At 52.9% G+C, this 23252-nt stretch overlaps 7 protein-coding genes across 7 annotated transcripts; 2 read left to right on the top strand and 5 right to left on the bottom strand.

The window, feature by feature from the left end:
• Positions 1–7115: 7115 nt before the first annotated feature.
• On the bottom strand, positions 7116–7700 carry CDEST_01938 (uncharacterized protein; the record flags this gene model as incomplete). The annotated part of the gene is made up of 2 exons (XM_062918097.1): positions 7340–7700; positions 7116–7284 (listed from the first exon to the last, which is right to left on the bottom strand). Exons 1-2 carry the CDS (start codon positions 7606–7608, stop codon positions 7116–7118), a joined length of 438 nt encoding a protein of 145 aa, XP_062774148.1. The 5' UTR covers positions 7609–7700.
• A 1264-nt stretch (positions 7701–8964) lies between these two features.
• Positions 8965–10187, bottom strand: CDEST_01937 (uncharacterized protein). Its single transcript, XM_062918096.1, has 2 exons — positions 9880–10187; positions 8965–9823 (listed from the first exon to the last, which is right to left on the bottom strand). The coding sequence occupies exons 1-2, from the start codon at positions 10163–10165 to the stop codon at positions 9075–9077; spliced, it is 1035 nt and encodes a 344-aa protein (XP_062774147.1). The 5' UTR covers positions 10166–10187; the 3' UTR covers positions 8965–9074.
• Positions 10188–11520: 1333 nt separating this feature from the next.
• CDEST_01936 (uncharacterized protein) lies at positions 11521–12574 on the top strand. The gene is made up of 4 exons (XM_062918095.1): positions 11521–11940; positions 11992–12042; positions 12089–12181; positions 12233–12574. The coding sequence occupies exons 1-4, from the start codon at positions 11600–11602 to the stop codon at positions 12336–12338; spliced, it is 591 nt and encodes a 196-aa protein (XP_062774146.1). The 5' UTR covers positions 11521–11599; the 3' UTR covers positions 12339–12574.
• An 869-nt stretch (positions 12575–13443) lies between these two features.
• Positions 13444–14339, bottom strand: CDEST_01935 (Putative chromo/chromo shadow domain, Chromo-like domain superfamily protein; the record flags this gene model as incomplete). Its single annotated transcript, XM_062918094.1, has 3 exons — positions 14029–14339; positions 13517–13977; positions 13444–13452 (listed from the first exon to the last, which is right to left on the bottom strand). Exons 1-3 carry the CDS (start codon positions 14204–14206, stop codon positions 13444–13446), a joined length of 648 nt encoding a protein of 215 aa, XP_062774145.1. The 5' UTR covers positions 14207–14339.
• Positions 14340–15285: 946 nt separating this feature from the next.
• CDEST_01934 (Putative glycosyltransferase, DXD sugar-binding, nucleotide-diphospho-sugar transferase) lies at positions 15286–15836 on the bottom strand (the record flags this gene model as incomplete). Its single annotated transcript, XM_062918093.1, has 2 exons — positions 15286–15631; positions 15742–15836. 2 exons carry the CDS (start codon positions 15834–15836, stop codon positions 15286–15288), a joined length of 441 nt encoding a protein of 146 aa, XP_062774144.1.
• A 1080-nt stretch (positions 15837–16916) lies between these two features.
• On the top strand, positions 16917–17315 carry CDEST_01933 (Putative Chromo-like domain superfamily protein; the record flags this gene model as incomplete). Its single annotated transcript, XM_062918092.1, has 1 exon — positions 16917–17315. The coding sequence occupies one exon, from the start codon at positions 16917–16919 to the stop codon at positions 17313–17315; it is 399 nt and encodes a 132-aa protein (XP_062774143.1).
• A 511-nt stretch (positions 17316–17826) lies between these two features.
• On the bottom strand, positions 17827–18411 carry CDEST_01932 (uncharacterized protein; the record flags this gene model as incomplete). Its single annotated transcript, XM_062918091.1, has 1 exon — positions 17827–18411. The coding sequence occupies one exon, from the start codon at positions 18409–18411 to the stop codon at positions 17827–17829; it is 585 nt and encodes a 194-aa protein (XP_062774142.1).
• Between the last annotated feature and the right edge of the window lie 4841 nt (positions 18412–23252).

Here is a 23252-nt window from a genome sequence, read left to right as displayed (position 1 = left end):
CGGGTTGTTATGTAGTTAGGTTTATGTCGAGTTTGATGTGTTAGGGGGTTGATCTCTATTTCCGCCTCCCATCACCTTGCGTCTAGCCGACCTGTTGCCAGCGCAAATCGAATCGTCGCTCGGACCGCTTGCATGTTTGGCGTCCATTTGTCGTCGTCCGATGGACCCTTGCCTCCTAGGTAGAAGGATATGTTGCTTCTCTGTGTTTCTGTGCATTCGAGCATTTCTCTGCGGTGTGTCGTCCATTTGGTGCATCGGAAGAGAAAATGCTCAACCGTTTCAGCTGCCTGTCCGCATCCACAGATGTGCGAAGACGCTGCGTCGATCCGATGAAGATAATAATTCAGTCTCGCCATTCCGGTTCTGAGTTGTGCAAGCGTGGTCGCTTCTTTCCAAGTAAGCTTGTCGTAAAGTTGGCGGGTATGCTTCCCTGGCAGCGCTTTGTCGACTCTTTTGGAGAATCGTCCGATCTTTTCCGGCAGCACTCTTTCTGGTGAGCACTTTGATCGTGCTACGTTGAGCGTCGTTGACTTCGCCGCTGGGAAACGTGCCTGCGGAGTGGCTCCCTCTTTGGTCGCTTCGCGCGCTAGTGTCTTTGCCTGCTTAAGCAGTTCGTCTTCCTCACTAGCGGCCTTCCACTGTACTGTGATGGCGTTGTCGTCCTTTCGAAGCTCTTCCACAGAATCGTAGATGCACCGTATAAACTCCTGCCCGGACTGTTGGTGCGGTCGTTTCAGCGTAAGCGCCGCCGCTTTGTTACTTGTCGTCACCGTGATCCTCTCGCTCGTGAGGCCTGACAGTGACCTCCGCAGCGCGTATGCCATGGCTGCCAGCTGTCCACTGTAGGGATTCTGTTCTGACCTCGGGCCTAACGTGAAGGAGAAAGGCTCAAGTTCGGGGCCGTCTCGCCGCTCCGACCCTTTCTGAACGACACCGCCAACACCTACTACTCCGTTTCTTGCTGAACTGCTGACCGCGACACGGACCGTGCTAGTCGTATCGGACTCTCTTGTCTCCTCCTCACCGATTTCAACCTTGAGTCTCTCTTCCCATGGCAACAACGTAAGCGGGTTGATGGTCTCGATATTTTCCATCGGCACGTCCTTCAAAGCCTCCGCCACCTGGAAGAGAGGCGAGCGGTAGGAGTTCCGGAATTTTCGCATTTTGGATGTCACCCTGCGGAGCGGATTCGTCTCTGGTAGTGTGTGGATATCCGCCCACATCTTGACTGCCTTCCTCCAGAAGCGCTCTTTCGCGGTGAGTATGTGAGCCTCCGCTTCTGCCACGCTTGTCGCGACCGTGAGAAACGTGCCGACTATCGCCTTTGCCGATACTCTCTGTACTCTGTTGATGGGCCCTATGAGCTTGTCCTTGTACGCGTGCATCCATACGTTAGAGGCGTAGTCCACCGCCGGCGCCACCGTCGCTGTGAATAGCTGTCGCGCCGTCGCTGGTGACAGGCCCCTCAGTCGCTGTAGCTCGAGTGCGGCTTTCAGTCCTTTGGACGACGCTTTCGCAATGTGCTCTTTGTACTTGAGGCCAGCGTCCATGATGACGCCGAGAACCTTTGCGTGCTCCTTAGGATGGACGGCCTGTCCTCTGACCGTGAACGGTTCCGGGTCAGACTTGTAGTCTTTGCGGGTAAAATGGATGATGGCCGTCTTGTCCGCCTCGAACGTCGCTCCGCTCCTTCTCTCCCAGTTGAGCGCATCGCTGATGATGGCTTCGATGCCCGCGCGGTTGTCCCGAGCTGTCCGTCCGGTCACCCATGCCGTAAAGTCGTCGACAAACGCCATCGCTCCTCCGTTGCTGTCGATGCGTCGTTGCACTAGGTCTGCGTTGAAGAAGAGGAACAGAATTGGGGACAGCGGCGATCCCTGAGGCAGGCCTGCCTGGGGTAGGTTTCGCCTCTCCGACGATTGTCCGTTGACTTGGATCGTTGCCGTTCGGTCGGAGCAGAAGGCCGATACCCACCGGAGCAGTTCCTCGGGAATCCCTCGCGCCCTCATCCTCTGGATCAGCCTTTCCTTGCAGACGCCATTGTACGCTCCTTTCACGTCGAAGCTGACCAGACTGAGCACGCGCCGGCCTCGCCATGCCGTGTATACCTGCTCTTGAAGAAGCAGGAGTGCTTGCTCGGCTGACCGTTGCTTCCGCGCTCCGAAGTGATTGGTCGGTAGGAGACCGTGGCTCTCGACCGCATGCGATATCCTCTCCGCCATCACCGACTCCAGCACCTTTCCCAGTGTAGCTAACAGCGAGATCGGTCTCCATGCTTTTGCCAGCGTGTAGTTGTCTTTGCCCGGTTTCTTGAGCGGTATGATCTTTGCATGTCTCCACTGGTGGGGCAATGTTCCTTCTTCCAACGATGCCCGAAAGATCGACAAGACCCAGTCCCGCACCACCGGCCAGATCTGCTTCCAGACCACCGCCGGGAGCCCGTCTTCTCCGGGTGCCTTCCACGGCTTTGTCGCAAACAGCTGGCGTTCCACCTCTTCCATCGTGATAGGCGGCATGTCCACCGCACCTCTCTGCGGTCTGTCACCCTCCTCGTCAATGTCTTCGGGGAGGACAGGGAAGAAGGTGGTAAGTAGCTCTTCTGCTTGTTCTGTGTGGTTCGTCGTCGTCGTTTTGTCTGTCCTGACCAGCTGCGGCACCTTGCCGAAAGCCTCCTCATCGCCTGCTTTCAGGTACCTGGCAGCCTTCCATATGTTGTCGTTGTCCGCCAGGAACTCGTTCCAGTGCTTTCTCTTTTGTTGACGAATCGCGTCGTGGTACTGTTTCGACGCGCCCTTTGCCTTTTCCTCCAGATCCGCCCTGGCGGGTCCCGCTCGCCTTTCTGCACGCGCTCGGTTTCTCCAGTACGTATAAATCCGACGAAGCTGTGTCAAGTCGGCCGTCCACCACCGTTTCGAGTACGGCGACGGCTTGGCCTTCGGTGTTAGGGTATGGACCGCCTCCATCACCACCGCCATCAGTCTGTCCGTCTTTTGCTGCACCGTTCCCTCACAAGCTGTCGTTTCCAGCGCTCTCTCGATCCTAGCGTTGATCTCTTTCCACGGTGCGTTCTTGAACAGTAGGCGCTCCCGTGGTGTCGGTGTAGGAATCAAGACGTCGAAAATCGTCTCAATGGCCCTGTGATCCGACCCGTGTTCCGTCTCGTGTATCGCACACTTGACTAGCGAGTTCGTCGGATCTTCAGACGCCAATACGAGATCGATGGTCGACTGGTGCTCCCCTCTCTGCCACGTCTTCGTGCCACGCGGCAGTAGACTGCTGAGGCCGACTTCGTTCATGAGGTCGATGATCGGGTCCGCTTCGCCCTGCCTGGCCATCGAGATCTCGTCTCCTCCCCAGAGCTGGTCGTGTCGGTTGAAGTCGCCGGCAATGACCACGTCCACTACCCTGTCCGCGCGCTGTCTCGTGTCCACCACGATTCGTCGCAAGTTGTCACATATGCTCCGCAGAGCATGGCTCTCACCACCCGGTACGTACACCGACGCCACCACCACCAGCCGCTCCTCGAGCCGGACCACTGCCACCGTCACGTCGGGTGACTCCATCTGCACCTGCTCCGCTTCCACTTCCTTGTTCACCCATAGCATACTCCTGATCGCCCATCTACCTTCTCTGCACGTTGACGGGACCATCTTCGTCCACCCCTGGTGCCCCATCGGGGTTGTGAGGAGGCGGCCTTGGATGACCCTCGCCTGCGGCTCCTGGATGGCCAACACCGTTGCATCCCGAACTGCCTCGTCGTTCATCAAGCTCTCGTGTACCTCGCCGCGCTTCATCACATTAAGTTGCATCATTCGAAAACGTTTACTCATGTCGAGTGGGGAAGAGTCTCCTGCAGTTTCTGCTGAACGATTCGTGTGGTCCTCCGCACGGAACGCACTTCAGGATCGTCGCACTACACTCGTGGTGGCCATGCCCCTCCGCGGCGCATCTCGCGCATACCTTGGGCTTGATGCATTGGTAGGCCTTGTGGTCGGTGATCTCCTGGCAGTTGTAACATTGTTTCGGTCGCTCTCGGCGCTCAAAGGGCCTGGTGTAGCCAGACTCTCCTCCTGCGTGGAAGAAGCCTTCGCCGAGCAGCCGGCGTGCATCCGCCGCTTTCCCGAGATACACCACCATCGATCCGTACGCCTTCGCAACGCTCCTATCACTGAGCCACGCTATCTTCGCAATCGTTGCGTCGTTCTCCACGCCAAAAGCCTCAGCTGCTCCGGCGCGAATGTCCCCATTCTCATCCAGTACAGCTATGCGGTTGACGCTGTCCACTCGGATCGGGTAGATGTCGTTTCGGAGGACCCGGGCACCTGACGCCAGGTTTGCTTCCACCACACGCTTCACCATCGCGTGTTCGTCGTCGTTTCTGCAAGCAATCCTAATTCGATGGGGGTTCCTAGGGTCCTTCGTTACTGCTCGGCACCGCCAAGACGCGGTGTCACCTTCGCTCGCACGGATCTGGCTCTCTACCATCGTTCGGATTGAGCCGACCGATATTTGCTCGGCTGCTTCGCTTTCAGCATGGGATGTATCGATGGTACAGTACAGCGTGTCGGAGAGGTTGGACGGCGTTGTGTTGAATGACGAAATCGTGCGGAGGTTAGTCGGTTGGGAAGATGGGGCTGATCGCGCAACGTCGGCGTACGACATGGGCGGGGAGTGTGTAGCGTTTGTCGCGATCGTTTCGAGTTGCTCGCGGACCAGCTTCAGTTCTTCGTTCATCTGTTTCGTGGTTTCATCCAACTTCAAGCTCAAGTCGCGTATCATTTCTTCCTGCTTCTGTGCCACCTCCATCTGCCGCTTGAGCGCTTCCTTCAGCCATTGGGACTCGTTGCGGGATTCACCCAGCATCTCCAACGCTTTCTGGAGCATTGCCCTTCCATCGTTGCTTCCGCTACTTCCGCCGCCGCCACTGCTTCTCCTAGTTTCGCTCACTCGTTCCGCCGTTCCTTCGATTGATGCTGATCGCGTCGTGTTCCTGGTCGTTCGCTTCGGTTCCTGCACTGTTTCTTCGTCCTGTCGGGTCGTGGTTCGAATTTTGATGGTCGGCTTCGCTACTCGAATCGGGCGCTTTGGCGTCGAGAAAGGGGCGTCATCCGGGTCCACCACAATCTCCGCCTCAATTGGTTCCGCCATGACGGGAGGGTAGGACACCTCCACTCACACCACCAACTTCTCAAAACAATAAACCAACGACAAAAAAGTAAAAGACGGACAGCAGAATCCGAAATCGGTTTTTCTCTCAGAGGCCTAATCTTCGACTGCCAAATAGCGATGAGAAAAACTTGAAAAAGCGAGCAAAGCAAGTTCATTAAGCCAAGAGCCAATCAATGCAAGCAAGTGGAGCCTTTCCCGGCCCCCATTTATGGCCTGCTTTGACTTGGTTGACTTGGGCTCGGGGAAAAAGCCCCTGGTAGTCCGATAGGCCAACAGGAGGCGGTAGGTTCATCGGACGTACTCTCTCTCCATCTACTCCAACGGTTAACGTTAGACTACTTAGCAACGACAAGAAAGGCATGGGAGTGTAGAGAGTAGACGTCCAAAGATTTCATTCTCGGACAGTGAAGAATTTTGACCAGGTGTCGCCGGTCCAAAGGGGGAACCTTGGACCACAACGAGGGTAATTTGCATACCGTGTAAAGCTCCAAGCGACCGCAACTCTGATACATGTCACTGTTGGGTGGTAAGTCGTGTTGTGGGTTAAACCAACAGACCTTTCAGTCGAGGGGTTTGGGAAGAGCCGAGACGCGACTGGTTCCTTAGACAAGGTCAATTGATTCACCCTTGTACCTGTATTTTTTCCAAAGCAGCCGGCGTCAGAACGCAAGGGAAGACATTCCTGTACAAGCAGGCTCGTCCGGAGCTATCGAAGCTCTTGTGGGTCTGTCATACCGCGGAACCTGAATTTGGTCCCGGAAATAGCATAGCTCGGCCTGGTCCCCTTGTCGTTGATCGGCGCAAAGGGTTCCGGACTTTCTGGCAAGGATGCCGATATTCAGAGACCAGCCCATTTGACATGCTGTCAAAACAGCCTTGCTTGTTGGGGGTGACCCCGTGACTCTTGACGTATGCAGGACCCTGTGTGTCTTGTTGTCACCTGCCACTTCGGGAGAAGACAAACCCTAGAAAGTACTGTACTGACTCGATGGCTTCGTGCGTCATCTATGAAAAGTGGTTCTATCGATTTCCAGCCCTGCAAGGCTTGCATCCTCGGTCAAAAGCCGTTGACCTTCGCTTGCGACCGAGTAGACGCGCTCGGCTCGAGCCACCCGCCGTTATGCAAGCAAACCTTCTTCCATCTGGACTTGAAAGACCCGGCTGGTTCCCGCCTTTGTTCTGACTGCCCAGTACGTTAGACCCTTTCAGACCCTCCGAGACCCCTTGAGACCCAGACCCCAAGTACCTATGCGACTCACCTCGCTTGCCGCCGAGTTTTCTCTTTCGACATTAGAGGCAGGAAGGGCACTTACGCACGCCCCTGCCTCGACCCGACAGTATGGTAACGGCGCAAACCTTAGTACCCACAAGTTTCAGGCTCACGGCCAACCCTTGCGGATGACTGGATGCCGAAATGCAGGGGCACTCAATTACATACGAGCGGAGAATGGCCAAGCACGCTCAGAAACAAGACCAGCGATGGTCGGCTTGGCAAAGAGAGGACTGAAAGAAAACGGTTGGAGGTCGGCATGTGCCCTGCTTGTTTGTTTCCACGGAGTCTCGGCCTCACAGATCGCCATGCGAAGCGATGTTTCTTTGTTCCACGGGCTTACTGTCGCAGTATTTTGGCATTAGGAATTCCTCAACAAAACAATCTTGTACACGTAATACCGCGTTCCAGCTTGAAAAGCAACAAACGAAGCACTGGTCAGATGCATGCTTTGCTTCTGTCGCGCCTGTTGGTCCCATTCAGTCATTCCATCCCAAATTGGCAGGGCTCATCCCAAAGCAATCAGTCAAATTTTGATTGGCCAATGGAAGGGCAGACTCAATTTTGATTGGGCCAAAGATGAGCCCCGCAAATTGGCGTCAGGGTCGCCGTGTCTTCGACGGCAACAGCAAGTATGGTCAACTTGGATTCCAACTCGTCAAGTCTGCGCAAGATGTCAGGCCGCGTCATTCTGGCGATGTAATTGCTCAACGTACAGAAATGTAGTGGCTTTGAAATGCTTCTCGTTCGCCTCTTCTATCTCGGCAACAGCACGTTCGACAGCAATTATGTGGCAAAACCAAACGATGGGAGGCTTTTGGAACGCCGAAGACATTGACACGGAGCTAGAATTGTCAGCTTTCTGCGGCGTTCAGTGAGAAAGGAGTACCTAACACGGACGCTTGCTCGAAATCCTGATATCCGCGGGGGTCTTGGTCTTGTGGGCCATTGGAATCGTGCAGACGTTCTGTTGTTGAGGACATCAGTGGTTTTTGGATGATACTCTTCGGCCAGTCGATGCTCTCGGGGGAGAGGCCTTTGTTCCGTTGGAGGGCTTGGACCAGTCGTGTTGTAAGAATGGTTTCACGATGCCGGACCTGATTTGTGGGTATTTGGGACCGGCGTTGTGATTTGCCAGGCCGTTGAGAACGTTGCTGAAATTGATGCATGATGTCACTCTTGAACTTTAAGACAGATCGACAGTGTCAAAAAAAGGATGAATCGTAGTCAGCCGCTAAAAACGATAAAGTTGGCATGCACGGTCTTGTCATTTTTCACGCGACCAGGACGATGCTTTTACTCTTTTATACGGCACGAGACTTAGGCGGCACGACATCGTGCCATGATTCAGGAAGCAGAAGCAAATCTCAAGCGTGCCAATTGCATTTGATACCAGCCGGCTGGAACAATGCTGGTCGGGTTTGTTCTATCTTTTTCTTAGAAAGGAAACGATGTTCTGGCTATGTAGACGTCCGTCGCTGTTGGAACTAAATGGTGCAGGTGCATCCTACCATTTGCTCAGTCCGCATATCACACTCAGCCGGCAACAACGTCCGCATATGGCTGACTGGGGGCCGATGGGTCAGGCGACAGACTAACAAACGGTCAAACCTCGGAGTTGATGCCTGTGCAGTTCCCCGCCAGCCCGTGCACCCTGTCAAGATATCAACCTACAGGCACAAGGGGGCACGGCGGAAAGACGGAAGATATCGCGCGAGCGGGCCACAAGGGTTCGCTGGTGGGTTCAATGAGAAGCGGGGCCTCAAATACGAGGGCAGTTTAAAGTGCTGATCTTATGTAACCGCCTAAAGGTTACATCTCGTTCCAACAGCACCTGTCTTTCTGGAATACGCGGTGGACTGCACATATTATGGCATTCGCGTCAGGGGATGACCTTGATAGGTTGGTGCATGATGCCATTTCAGAGCCCCAAAGAAGCTCAAAGTGATCGCGGGAGCAGGCGGTACCGTGACCTGACGAAGACAGCACGTAAGTCCGTGAACTGCAAAATAAATGGGTGATGGCGCTGTGGCGTTAGAACCGCTACCTCGAAGAGAACGGGTAGAACGAGTGTTTTCAGCTCAAGAGTCTCCCACATTCCGCCTCGCCCCCTGCGCCAGAAGGTTATCCCCACCATTGCATTCAGACGAACTCCTGGCCCTTGCAGCCCTTGACTAAACTGGGTTGGTCCTGTTTACCACGGAGATGGACGGATCGAAGCCGAGCAAGTCTTTGGCTCACTTAGATGAGAACCCGGACATAGCGTTTTCAGGGTCTGTGATTGATCTGTTGGAGTGGCGCTCGGCACAAGGAACATTTGAGCCACGCCAAGCCAAACCTTTCAGTCAGGCCGAGCAGAGAGTTCCCGTCGTGTCGTTGCCAGATGAATCTAGCTGACATAACCAATGCAGATGACGGCAGGTTCGAACAAGAAATGGGGGATTACGCTGCTTGCGTACATAACGGGATCTAATCTCCCCGCCACACGCTCTACCAAGTAATGACCCGACCTGCTTAGTGGTCACTTTGAAAGAGGGAACGTTCATATTTGATTTGCGTATGACTACGGACATGTTCTATGTCTGGAACCAAGCAAACAGCGAGTTTTGACGCAAGGACATGGACAGTAATAGACCTAGTCACGGCTGCCGTTCGGGGCTTGCTTGCATTTCTTCTGATGGGCTGTTGCTTCATGCTGCCATTGTCTTGCACGGCCTGCGTCCTCATTGTCATCAGCATCGGTCCTGTTGGGGTTACCCAAGGGTATAAGACTCATACCAACGCTCTCACATTGTCTCTTGTGAGCATGGATGGACATCCGCCTGTTTTTGCGGTAATATACGCCTTGGAGACCTTGGGCTCCACGTTCATGTCCTTGCTCGGCGTCACCAGGGAAGATGGAAGCGTACTTTTCCGCAACTTCTCTCCATGATAGACCGCAGTTGTCGCGGAGGTAGTCAATGCACCCTACTTGTTCCGGGGTATACCTCACGTTGCAGTGGGGGCGGCTCGTTGAGCGGCGGGGCCGGCGCGAGGTCGTTGCGCCAGTGTGGAGCCTTACCGGAAGCCAGTCAGGAAGACAGCCTCCGACAATCAAGGACAAGTCTTGGAGCCCATACTGGTATTGCAAGGTCGTCTTAGAGAGAGGAAGACTGTTATGGTATCCGTACGTTGCCAGTGGCATGGATCTTCGGGTCTCGGAGAAGAACGTGGCGGATCTGGGAAAGCTTTCACAAGATCCGATGGGGTGAAGTGAGTAGGTGGTTGAGTTTGACGGTGCAGCCGGAGGAAAAATGTCGTCCAATTCGCGCAGGCGTGGGAGATTGACGTGAGAAAGACTAGGCGAGAAGAAAGGAGGGCACGGGGACATGTCCGAACGGAAGTCTTGATGCGTGAGTCGTTTCGTCGTCTCCTGCCGTTGAGAGTAGGGGCTCTCTTACCTCCTAGCTTGCCGGTGACAATGTCAGTCGCACAAAGCAGAGAGTGTGGTCTACGACTTGAGTAGCCTGTCAAGGAGAAGGTGGTCACTGTTTTTGAACCGTGGCGGTGGTCCGTCGAAGGTGTTGGCTTTTTGGGATCGTAGTAGACGTTGATGTCTATTGCGTTACCCTCTACCATGAAGGAAGAAGGAACTGAGAGCGCATGAAGAACATAACGAGGGCGCGTTGGAGCAGAACAGCTTGTCGATATCGTCTTTTTTATGATGTCCCAAGTTGGTGTTTCCATGAACCAACGGAAGTGATGACAGCCTTTCTCACAATTGGATGTGATGTTGGCAACAGAAACATAGAAGAAATAGCAGAAAAATAAGCAAATCGGGGTCCAGCAGAGTCTGGCACCAACGGCATTGTCGTAAAACGTCCGACAGGGTCCAGGTCAGTGGGTCGACACGACTTGACGGGGCACCGACAATGAACAAGCCAGGAAGTACTCCTAGTCAGCAACAAATCTAGGCTGTTTTTTTTTCATGTCTCTGTCGTTTCGACCTCTGACCTTACTCCGCACCGCCCTTCATCGCTCACTCTCCCAGAAACCAACAGCAAGTGTTGCACGTATTCAAGCTAACTTGGTGTTACCGAGAAGGACGACAGTCAACATACTGTCTGTGGCGGAGTTGAGAACGGCGCGAAGTATCTTTTTGTTGTTGGTTCCAAGCAAGGGACCCTGGACACCGGGGTTCGCCTTGAGGGTCTTGGGCATGCAAAATATCCTTGGTTGGCCAAGTCGCCCCTAGCTAATATTTCCGATCCACTTTTGAGCTGTCAAATGCGGTTGGGTCATACTTGTTGGAATTGCCGCCCTTCGGCAACACTGCCATCGAGCTGGACCAACAGATGATGTGATGCTGTTGGTTCAACGGGCCATCGAAAGTGGATGCCAATATGGCTCAGATCCGGTCGTGAATGAAAAGGGCCGGGTTCAAATCAAACATGGGCTCTCTGAGGCAGAGGCTGAGCAGTCGTCGAGATCCCGAGCCGGTTTTCACAGTTATCCCTTCGCGGCAAGATCACCGCCAACAGAGAGGCTAGCTAGGTCTCGAGTCATGAGCCAGGAGAACGGATACCTCTCGAAAGGGTTTCCGTGCTTGAACCAGGCTTTTGTTCGCCCTCATTCCACCACCAACATTCGATTCATCCCAGGCAATACATCGTATGCCTCACGCTGGCTATCAAAAGACGCCCCCAATATTGCGGCGACGTCGTTTCAATGTGTCATATCTTGCTACCAACTACGCAGTGAAGTGAATATCTGTATGGATGCCTCAGGGCATCTCACGGATAGAAAAGCCGTCAAACCGAGTATGGTTCAAGTTCGCTGTCGGAAAAGCACACCCTTTCTGGCGATTGGATTCCGAGTCCGCGATTGGGTCTCAACAACGGAGTGGATCGCGAGACCATCGTGCTCGGGCTGGCAGTACCGAAAGGATTGTGAGATACTTGCCCGGCCAAACACGTCTTTTTGAGCCCGTTGCGACATGACACCAGTCTCTTCATTCCCCTGAATGACAGCCTTGCCAGCCACTCCATAATGCAAGCATGAACAGCTCTACTTTTTTGCCGTCTTGCTTTCCGCAACGCCGGAGCAGGGCCGCAAGACACTGGATACCTTCCGCCCTAATGGCTATAAATCCCCTTGAGCCGTCTTGGATCTGTGCTGACCATGTCCGCATCAGACGGCAATCATCTTTACCCCAAGAACTTTCCAAAATTTCACAAAATGTCTCAATGTCCGACTCAGCCAACGCGTCAGCTGGCAGAGTACTTGCCATATCAAAGACAACGGGCCCAGGAACAAGCGTCCGCCGTAGGTAGTTTCGAGCCGGCCGACATCTCGGTGGACACCCGAAGAACCGACCATCAATGTCCCACCAATGGCTCGCCGAATACGGATACTCAGTTCACCCTTTCGGACATGCAACAGCTCATGCTGCCGTCTGAAACATTTGAAATCGCTGGTCTATCGACACAATGCGATGGAGATCCAACAGCAGGGCACTCGAGGCAAGTCACATGGGCCTACCTCAGGTCTGCTTGATGACTGATTGAAACCAGCTACCTGGCGGACCTCAAGGCACCTGATGCACAACCACGTTTTTTGCCCATGTAAGCACGACTGCAAGGGACATAGACAAATACTCATTGACGACAGCAATGATTTCACGGGTCGATTGAGCGCAGTCGGTGACCGACTAGAACAAGTCACAGAAGTAGCAATACGAGAAACGAGCCGCGGTATAGAGCGGTGAGTCACCTTGGCTAAGGACACTTTCAAGATACGTTCTTACTTTGGTAGAATTGCACGTCTCGAGGCTCAAGTGGAAATGATCACGGATTCCATTGACGCTTTGCTATGGGGGACTCTGCCGGGCGGAGAAAGTGTTGGGTATGGGAACAAATGAGTACGTACAGGAGCGCTCGGAAGGATGACAAAGTAGTTCATCTCCTTTCCAGCACTCTTTTTAGCATGATTGCTGAATTTATGTTTCTGATGGCTATCTCTGTGGCAGATGTCAATGGCGGTCGCCAGTCCTACTGTATGTGGCATGCGCGCTCAACAGGTAGCACTTGACACAACATAGTCCTAGCCAGCAGCCCACAAAATGCAAGGCATATCCTGCGTGCTTATGCGTCGAACTCGGCTTCACCCTACCCTCATGACTTGGCGTCGAACTAGCGAAGATCAAAACGTTGTCCTGACCTGTCGATCCGCGAGGAACATACAATTCCGTCATGTTGATGATCTTTACGTGTTCTTGGATAAGACTGCTTTCTGAAAGGAGCGTCTTTGAGAGGCCTCGGAATGAATGTTGATATGTTCAGAGACTCGGATGTGATCGTGGTGTACGCCCTGGTTTGGTCCATCCGGTCATAAGCAACTGTTGTCTGACCGGTCACGAACACTTCTGCCAGCCTCATGGACTTCATTCCAAGAAGGGATCTATGTAACTACGTCGACAACCACTATTCTTCTTGCGATTTGCGCTCGTGAATGCTGTGCGGCCAAGTTGGCATCAGTGTTTGTGGCTGATATTCACAGACGCGCCGTCAACGGATAGAAATGTATTCATCAGCCTAGCAGAGGTAGCAGCGGCCCTGGAGCATCGTCTTCGTAGGAAACCAATCCATCATACACGTAGCGACCTTGTTACGCCCCTAGTGTTCCACAGTCTCGACAGGGCCGTAACAAGCTTCGATGGACAATGCTGCTGTAGGTCGCATCCACAAACCGTGAGACCAAGGAAGTGCAGGTGAGTGAAAGTAAAGCCTCCTTTCCGTCCTTTATGTTTAACACCCTCTTTGAAGACTTCTCTATGGCCTTTGCGCATAGTGATCAATCACGGCGAAAGGACCCAGTGCTGCCATGTTCCCATGCGGAATATGTTTCAAAAATAGAAAATCGACGCAGGAACTCGGCCCCTCAAACATGATCTGGTTGTACCGCCTTTCGACTGCTCCGCTCCTAGCTGCGTGCACTCCTTCCTTTTCTTCCATCACTCGGAACACCTACTCTACCTGGAAAATGGGGTAGCTGCATCATCTTGCGCCTCTTGTTCATCAATCCAGTCGCGTCCTTTACAAAAGACCCGGCCTCGGCCGGTCTCGCCATTGCCCCCAAGCGGCCGACGACAGAGCGCCAATAGTTTTCCACAAGTCTGCCGGCAGCTTCCCGAATATTCGCTTCTGGCTCCCACGATGTATCAGGAGATCCGACCCAAGCGACCTGCAAGTAAACATTGTCATCGGGCTTCGTCTCATGAGACATGATTTTGAAAACGTGCCACAACTCCCTGTCCACCATTGCACTTTCCCGTCCGCCCTTCACACGGCTCCAGTAGGCGAACAAGGTCAGTGCAGCATCTTTCTGGAGATTGCTCTCGGGCTCCCAGGTCTTTTCGTCTCCCTCCCAACGGACTCTGATCTCGAAAAGAGTGTCACAGGTAAGGTCACGGCGATGCCCAATCAGCTCCTTAATAACGAAGTAATCGGTCTGCAAGTCAGCCGTGGCTTTTGTGACATTCTGCTCGGCCTCTTTAGCGACTGTCGACAAGTTAACATTGAAGTATGCATTAATTAAACAATGTATTATACCTGGCGGTACATCCTCCCAGAAGACGGTGGTAGCTCCAGGCTCAGGGGTAGAGCTGTCTGATTCCTCTGAACAGTTCATCTCGGCCACCGGGGCATTGGCAGCAGTTGTCGACACATCGGGTTTTTGGGCAGATGAGCACGCCGTCTCCAGATCGGGGAGGATATAATTGATGTGCATTGTGTAGGAGAATCTATGTTTCGTGTGTGAGAGGATGAGAAGCGTCAGATGCAGGGCGTTGGATAAAATGAATGGAACAGGCGGCCAGCCAAGCTATTTATCGGGTTGAGCAGCTGTCCAACTAGGCCTTCTGCCAACAGGGATCTGGTGCATCCCCGAAATCGGGCTGCTTTTTGGAGCGAAGCTCGAAGTTTGGTGTGGGGGGGGGGGGGGGGGGGGCGCGGCCCAATCAGGAGCATCGGTTTACTCTCGCGACGGAATTGTTCATCTTGTGACACTGATTTCCTGCGGAACATAGAATGGCAAACACACTCACAGCTATGGTGTCAATATCCCGTCTCGCTGCCACAGAGTGAGCATGGATCGAACACGCGATTCAGTGGCGCAGCCTCCGTGTCTGTCATTTGGCTGAGCTCCGGAGTTCGGCGCCCGGTGCTCATTGGCGCCCCGGCTGGTATCTTGGTCGAATGTGGGGCCATCCGTTCCAAGCAGGGCCAGTAGGCTTTCCTGATCATGACCAGTTTGCGCACCCCGATTGACTCGACTCTGCCACAGGGCTTCCTTATCCTCAATCAAGATGCTTGGCTTGTGTCGTGACTTTCGTTCTTGCATGCGACACTCAGCGCAGTGAATTCATTATTGCTGGGATATATGGTGGTTTTTGGACTCATGTCGTTGATTGATTTGACTTTCTGCTGTTTGGTTGTGGCAGAATGTAGAACATGATACGCCAGAGGCTATTGCGTAATGATCATCGTGTTTCATGGTTGAATAAGAGCCTCATCTCCGCTGTCTTCATTGTCGCCGAAGGGAGACCGTGTCCTGGACATTGTTGGAGTTTATATGATGACGAACATAATGCTAGCCGGCAGTACTTTGCGACTATCAAAGCACTGTTTGTGAAACATCCTAAGATATGCGACGTTGACCCGTCAGATCTCGATTGATGGATTGCAAATACTCAAATACCCCATCGGTTCATGCTGCAGGACCGGTGGAGTTCAGAAAGTCGAAGCTCGTGGGCCTGAGCTCGATCTCCCGAACCCCATACCGGCGCACCGGATCCTTCACGGACATAACTACGCGATCTGCCCTTTCTGAAGCACGGGATGTCTAGGTGCTGAGGCAATCGTCCACTGGGCAAACTGCCACGGATGAGGTAAGTCTTCCCATCGCCTACCATCACGCTGGTCATACTCGGTGCCTATGACCAGGCGGGTGTTGTCTCGCAGATGGAATGGAGTCCATGAGTCGATGGGTTTGAGGGCTATAGTGTCGGTCTCAGTGTAGACCCCACCTTCGGCTTCAAGCAGAAGATATCGGAGGAAATCAGATCTCATACCGACGTTGTGTAGGTTGTCGTATGTGCGGAATATGTCGGAGGTATTACTGAAGCGCCATTTGAGGAACTCGTAGCCTCTCTTGCTGTCTACTAGCGTACATTGATGTCTCAGTTCACGTTGTAGCGTGGACTTTCCTTCAAGGCACTGAAGAGTCACCGCGCAGTTTTGTGTGGAGAGAGGAAGTTAACGTACTTTATGTAGCCTTGATTGAGTGCCAGCCACGTGCGCGTGTTCTCTAACTCTGTTTTGTGTATATAGTCCCACTCACCTCTGATTTTTAGCAGCATGATCTGCCAGGTACAGGAGTGTATGAGATGCTCTGTCACAGGAGCTTGCACCCAAGCAGGCGTCGTCAGATCTGTCGCTTGGTCATCATGCGGTCGGGGGATGGTGGTGGAGAAGATGACAGTAATGAAGATGGTTAGTTGTGAGCATACTTTATCGCGACCAGCATCGGCCTCCGGTTTTTAAATTTGGAGATTGAATCTGTCGCAGCTGTTTATGGATCTGCCTGTTGGACAGGAACGTTACAAACGTAGGACCCCTGCTACAACCAGAAACGGTTGTGTTGGAAGAGTTTCCGGATCATGAACCTGACATCCATTTCGGTTGCGACTCCAACGTGCCGCGTGGGTATAGTAATACTCAGAGAATCGAATACTGTGTTGTTTGCGGCTGTGCAGTGTGCAACCGGGTCTGGGATTGGCTTCCGCTTTTTCAATATTGGGATAAAATTCATCGCCGTGGCTGATGGGTCCTCTCGCTAACTGGGTGTGTGGCGAAGCATAGAACCGCTTGCTACGTGGTTGAAAAAACATCTACAGAAAGCAACAAGTGGCTCCTAGCATAATCCAACCCAGCAAGCAGGACGGTTCTTCGGTGGTTTCTGGCTTTCCCAAAGAACCGGTGTCAGCTTCTGGTGAGTACTGCATTCTGACCTTCCTGTCTCATGTCAGCAAATGCAGCCACAACTAGCTGCGCCAAAAGGAACTCTAAATTATGAACCAGAAACTGATTTCGGCCGGAAGTGTACCTTCAGATCCCAAGTGTGCGTGTGCGTGTCTGTTCTTGGAGCTTTGTGGGTCGTAAGTTGACACCTACTCGCTCACCCTTGTCATCAAGCACCTTGGCTTCATGGTTCGTCTGGGAGAGGCTCAATCACTGCAGCCACGTGAACTTCAAAGAGCACATTAGACTATTTCTGCCCGTTCAACAACTTCCTACAAGAAAAGCCACATTCTCTTCGAACTGCAACGCCAACCCATCTTTCGCTACCTGTCTTTCAAGTCACAACCGGCGCCTACTGTACTACGTTTCACTTTCTGCATACACCGACCATCCGCTCACGGCTCCAATCACCATCCACCATGGAAAGACAATCAGTCGACCAAAGCAGCAGCGATAATGACGCATCCATGACCGAGTGGCAAGTGGAACGTATCCAAAGACACAGCGTTCTTCGTGATGCAATCTACTACCACGTGGTTTGGAAACCAACCTGGGAATCCGAAGATAAACTTCAACACATGCTACCCGACATCATCGCTTGGAACACTTGCCATCGCTATCCTGAATCCATAAGAAGACCGTCAAATCAGTTTGACCCTACTCTGGAGCACTGGTCGGGAAAGGTCATCGGGAGAAAAGAGGTGGACGGCTTGGCTTACTACAAGATCCAGTGGGAAGCGACCATGGAGCCGGAAGCCAATCTAGAGAATGCAAAAGGCCTCGTGAGGAAATATTGGGATACATTCTACAAAGCCTAGCAAAGTCTGAAGGATGCGTAGTAGCTCGAACCGTTGTGAAGGTAGTAATCGATTACTTTCATGTCGAAGCATGCATAGATGAGACGTCCACTTTTGACCGCAAGAAACCGGAAGGTAACCCCTCTATGACTGTATTCAAAGATGATGCTTTGATTCGATCTTGAAATGATATGAACACGGCAGTCCTTAATGTCCTCGGTGGTTGAAGTCATTCGGCTGAATCGGGCAAGCCTACCAGTGAATCTTACTCATAGACACGTCCAGCTGTGAGCTCGAACCGCGCCCTCTTTCGGCACACTCACCAGATCTCTGGATACCTTCCACACAGTGCCACAACTAGCGAAATTTGGCTGTGTAGGTCACGTACATACATAAATTCTTAGATGCACTTGTGTTTATTGTTGGTCCGTCTTGTGATGAACTTTTGTTGTTTAGAATTGCCAAGTTGCAGTTATCACCAAAACGTATTGGGACTGTCGAGAGGAACTATGGATGTTTCAAGGCCCTTCAGTCACGTATGACGAACCCGCTTCGAAGCAACATCTACCTCTTCCATATGCCTCTTCATCGGGCTTTTGCTCTCGGTCTGTGGCGACTCCTTCGCTTCAGTAGACCTTCCGGTCGTGTCCTCTGCTGCGGTCATTGCCAACGCCAGCAGCGGAGCAAAAACGTCGTCCCTAATGCTTGCGTTACCATCGTCGGATGCTTGACCATACGTCTCCTGCAGGGCATCCCCGAACGTTTCGCCCACAGATCTTGACTGCAAGTCTACAACGGAATCGAATGTCTCCGAGCCTTGTAGCGACATTGAAAACGCTGCTGGCGACACGGTATCGCATGACAGTTCCATGGGAGACATGTCGAACTCCAAATGCCTGATACGCTCGTCTTGCGCGTGAATGGTCTGGCATTGCGCTTCGATGCGTGCCTTGTATTGCTGATTCTCTATGTAAAGTTGTTGAAGCTGGGTATCTTTCAAGGCGGCATACTCGCGCCAACGTGAGATACATGTCGTCATCTCGTGTATGATGATCGCGACGAGCCTTGCGGTGAGATTGTCGGCTCTGTCGTTTGGTGTAAGCTGAGGCACGTTCATTTTGATACAAGTTGGTTTTCAAATCTCAAATCGATCATCTGGTCCTAGACACTGCGTTCTTTTCAAGGAAAGAAATATCAGTAGAATTGCTTTTACACGAGCACAAAACTGATGGCTTGAAGTCGTTGTCATCGCGTAGCCAAAACCAGCTCTTCATTTTGGAAGACGGTTTCGCCCCCTACTAGTCCATCTCCCAGCAGTTCGTCAACGTAGGTGTGTTTCGGCAACACATGGCCTCAATAAATCAAAAAGTCACTACTGCAGTCCAGAAGTTTACACAGGTGGTTTTATCTTTCCTTCTCATTCGTCTTAAAGTTTGGAGAGGAAGAGGCCGTGAGGAAACAGCGTTGAAGTGGGGTCATGTCATCGCGACCCATCCCGTCGCAACGACGCGATGCTTGCGCTGCGGCTTGGCTATTCCTGACTTCGGTTGTTTTCCTTTACTGTGCACTACAGTAAGTACAAAGTCGCCGTTTACCCTCGATGTGGTGGAATTATACAGTACACGTACGTACACACGTATTCCGTGGATGACTCAAGCCGCATTCGGATGCAGCTACAAACTGCTCAACGAATAAATTCACAATTCAGTGTCATCCGTGCAGCAGGAAGGTTAGCGACGAGAAAACAACAATAATTCAAAATGCCTGCTTCCATTCGGCCACGGTACAACATACAGCCAGTCAGTCACATGTAGTGTGCTCTCCTAGGTACCCCGATGAGTTGCCTGTGGTAACGTCAACAACCCCTTATTCGTCCACCCCCCTTATTCGTCACCCCGCACGACGCGTAATCCTATGATCATGATTTCTACCCCCTCATTTCAAACTATTATAACAATTGCAATTATTACTCAAACAACATCAATCTTTCACTACAGACTACTCTTATCATTATAAGTCAATATACCGAAAATCAGATCCAACAGGCCCTTATTGCTGTTACTGATGGCAAGTCTGTCAGGAGGGCTGCAATTAAATAGGGGATTCCTCGATCAACACTGGAGTATCGCATGCGAGGCTGCCAAACCAGATCTATAGGCAATAACTATCGCCAGCAATTATCAACTAATCAAGAGCATCATCTAAGTGAATAGGTGCAAATCCAGCATGCCCTACGCCTTCCACCAACCCATCGCCAGCTAAAGGACTTTGCAGAAAGGATCCTTCAGATCAGTAGCAATAGCCAGCCTATTGGAAAGAACTGGATCCAGGCCTTTATCAAAAGGAACCCATCTATCAAGGTTAAAAGAAGCCGATCTATCGATTCCAACCGTGTTAATGGAGCAACTGCTGATATCATTAGACCATGGTTTCAGCATCTCGCCATACCAGAAGTCAGGGCTATAAAGCCACGTAATCGATATAATATCGACGAGACTGGAATCCTTGAGGGCAAGGGATCTAACGGCCTAGTCCTTGGATGTGCTGAAGTGAAGGCAGTCCAGCGGAAACAGCCTGGATCGCGAGCCTGGACCTCTATGATCGAGTGTATCTCTGCTGATAGGCATGCTCTGCCACCCCTTGTTATATTCAAAGGTAAATCAGTCCAACAGCAGTAGTTTCCTCTTGATCTTAGCCCTTATACCACCTAGACCTTCACAGCAACTGAGAATGGCTGGACAACAGACGAGACAGCAGTCACGTAGCTGAAGGAGGTGTTTATTCCATTGACAGGGGCAGGGGGCAAGGCGGAGGCAAGGCTGATGATCCTGGATGGCCACAGCAGCCACGTTTCAACAGACTTCATGTGGCTATGCTATCAAAACAACATCTACCTACTTTTTCTGCCACCTCACACCTCACACATCCTCCAGCCTCTTGATCAGTCAGTCTTTGGGCCTCTGAAGGCTGCCTATAGGAAGCAACTAGGGTACTTGGACCTCTGGAACGATTCAACTGTTGTAGTTGTTGTTGTTGTTGTTGTATTTAACGCCATGGCGGCAAGGGTGGAACCCTTGTCGCAGACCTCCCGAAGGGTATGTGGCGTGGAGAGCCGTGGGCTAGGACTATGTACTTCATACATCGCCCTTCCTTTCGTCCTCCAAATCCTGCCTGATGGCTACTATGCGTTCTATCTGTCCCTGGTTCCCGCTGGTTCCCCAGTTTCATTGCTTCCCGTCTATTTCCCTTTAGGGGTTGAGTTGGCTGTCTAGATCCCGTGCCGGAGCCCGGCCCCTAGTAGCGTGGGCAGATCTTCCGGAAGAAGTGGGTCACGCGCAGGAAGGCCTCAAAGCCTTTTGGGTCAGTCATTAGTCCCTTGAAGTATCGTTCGAGGGATCCCACAGGTCCGATGGGGTCGAGCGGACCAGATGGGTAGAGGGTGGGCCACTGCTGCCTCCTCGCCAAGGTCGCTGGGCAGTAGACCAGATGATCTACGTCTTTTGCCTCCCCGCAGGAGCAGGTTAGCAAAGCTTCGGTGTGGTTAAAGCGTCGGTGATAGTGTTCAAAGTCCCCGTGGCCCGACCGGGCCGCTAAGAGGTGATGAAGGGTGCTCCGTGGTAGGGCGAGTTCGGGAGGGCAGGAGAAGTGTAGCCTCAGTCCAAGCTGGGTGTACCGTTCTGTCGCCTCTTTACCCCACCACTGTCTGTACTGGTTTCGCAATCGCTCTCTACCAAGCCTCTTGATCCCGGAGAGCGTAGCTAGTTGGCCTAGCGGGACCGGCAGCGCTGTGCCCTCCTTGGCTAGCCGGTCCGCCTCTTCGTTGCCCTTAATCCCCTCGTGCCCTGGCGTCCAGTGGGTGTGGATGTTGTATATCCTAGCAGCAGCTTGGATCTCGAGCACCGCTGCTTGTGAGGAGTCTGGGGCCTCGCCCCGTATTCCTTGGATGACACTGGTGTTGTCGATGCAGATGTGTATGGGTTGGCCTTGGGAGGTTAAGAGGGCCCGCCGGAGTCCTATCCTCGCCCCTTCAGCCTCAGCGTCGAACACCTCTGCTAGACCGAGTCGGCCGCAGCCCTGGGCCACGCGCCTGTTGCTGCGGTAGATGACAAACCCATATCCTGTGGCTCCGTTCGTCGCTTTGGAGCCATCTGAAAAGACAACCATGTGGCTGTCTGGTACGGTCTTTAGCCAGGCCTGGAAAGCTTTGGCTGCTTCTTTCTTAGTCTGCAGGACTATGAGGTCTTGTGAGCCTGGGAGGTGCTGCGGTTGGATGAGTGCTGGTCTCGGGCATTTTGGTGCAAGGTCTGCAGTCCGTTGGAGCTTCGTCTGCTGCCGCCCTCGTTGGGAGAGCCTCGGGACAAGAGGGTGTTGTAGATCGACCTTCTTTAGACGTGCTGCAAAGCGTAGGCGGACTCCTTCTAGAGCCACCTTGCTTGGTGGTAGTCCAGCATCCCTAAGGAGGCTGCGCGTTGGGGTTGTTTTCCAGGCCGGCAGGATAGCCCTTGCTGCCGTCGTGATGACCCTTTCGAGCTTGATTGCAAGACCCTTCTGGCCTGTAGTGACTTCATCTATCGGGAGAGAAACATTGCGGCCGCTATCGATGGCTCTGCCAGGGGCTGGCTTGGTCATGCCTCCATACCAGGTCTCGGCCCCGTAGAGGGCGATTGGCAGGACGCAGGAGATCACAGCCTTGCGTACAGCAGCGGCTGGGAGCCCGCCTTTTGTGTTTGTCAGGTGTCTAAGATGTTGGGCCGCCTTCGTCGCCGCAGCCAGCTTTGTTTCAACATGGTGTCGGAAAGAAAGCCTCTTGTCGAACCAGACCCCTAGCCAACGTATGGGCTTCGTTGATGCTACGATTCTAAGGTGTCTCGCCTTGATCTCTGGCAGATCTCTTTGCTGATTATGTTTCCTTGTGAAGTGGATAGCCTCGGACTTCTTTGGGTCAAAAGCGACCTTGTTCTCCGTTCCCCAGTCGAGGATACGTGTGATCTCTTGGCCGAGGCTCGCAGCATTACTCTCAAGGGAAGGGCCCATAGCCAGAAGGCCGATGTCGTCTGCGTACCCGAACCGAAGCTTCGGGTCTTCTGCTAAGATGTCTGCGATGTAAAGCAGGAAAAGAATAGGAGACAGCGGGGAGCCCTGGGGCAGCCCGCAAGCCAGCGGGAAGTCCTCTGTTGTTGCGTCCTCCAGCCTGACTCTGGCTGTTCGGTTTGAAGCAAAGTGGAATATCAGTTTGGCCAGGCTGTGAGGCCAGCCTTGTTGGCGTAGCCGGACAATCAGCCGGTTCCGAAGGACAGAGTCAAAAGCCCCTTGGACGTCCATCGTCACCAATGTAGCTGTGAGCCCTTTGTCAAGGGCCATTTCGATGTCGTGGGCGAGGCAGGTGGTTAGGTCAACCGCTGACCTGCCAAGTAGAGCCCCTATTTGTTGTGGGCTGGTCACCCCTTCTAGGATGGTAAGGTAGGACATTCTTCTGGCTATCAGCCTCTCGAGACCTTTCCCAAGACAAGATAGCAGGGCTATTGGCCGCCAAGATCCGGCTTTTGAGAAGTCTGCTTTCCCTACTTTCTGGATCATAGCGACCTCTGCTCTGCGGAAAGGCTGGGGGAAGTAACCCGTCTGTATGCAGGCCTGGAACAGTTGTCTGACAGGCTCGGATACAAGGTTCCAGCAAGCCTGAAGCAGCCGTGTTGTGATCCCGTCGATGCCAGGGGTCGTGGTCTTTGTCAGGGTAGCCTCCCTCAGCTCTTCTTTACTGATGGCATCATGCCAGGGTATCCGTCGTCGAGAGACCGTAGGGACGTCGAACGGGTCTCCGGGCAGGTCATCCTGTGCACTGAACCTCTGTAGGAGGGCTCTTCGGAGTGCCTGGGCCTTAGCCTGAGTGTCGTTGATCGTCTGGCCCTCCACTACCAGAGGGGGGGCTTTGACCCCTAGGCTAGCCTTTCGCCAGCCCAT

The sequence above is a fragment of the Colletotrichum destructivum genome, chromosome 1, assembly GCF_034447905.1.
Source record: "Colletotrichum destructivum chromosome 1, complete sequence".
Lineage (NCBI taxonomy): Eukaryota > Fungi > Ascomycota > Sordariomycetes > Glomerellales > Glomerellaceae > Colletotrichum > Colletotrichum destructivum.
This window is presented reverse-complemented; position numbering and strand designations above follow the sequence as displayed.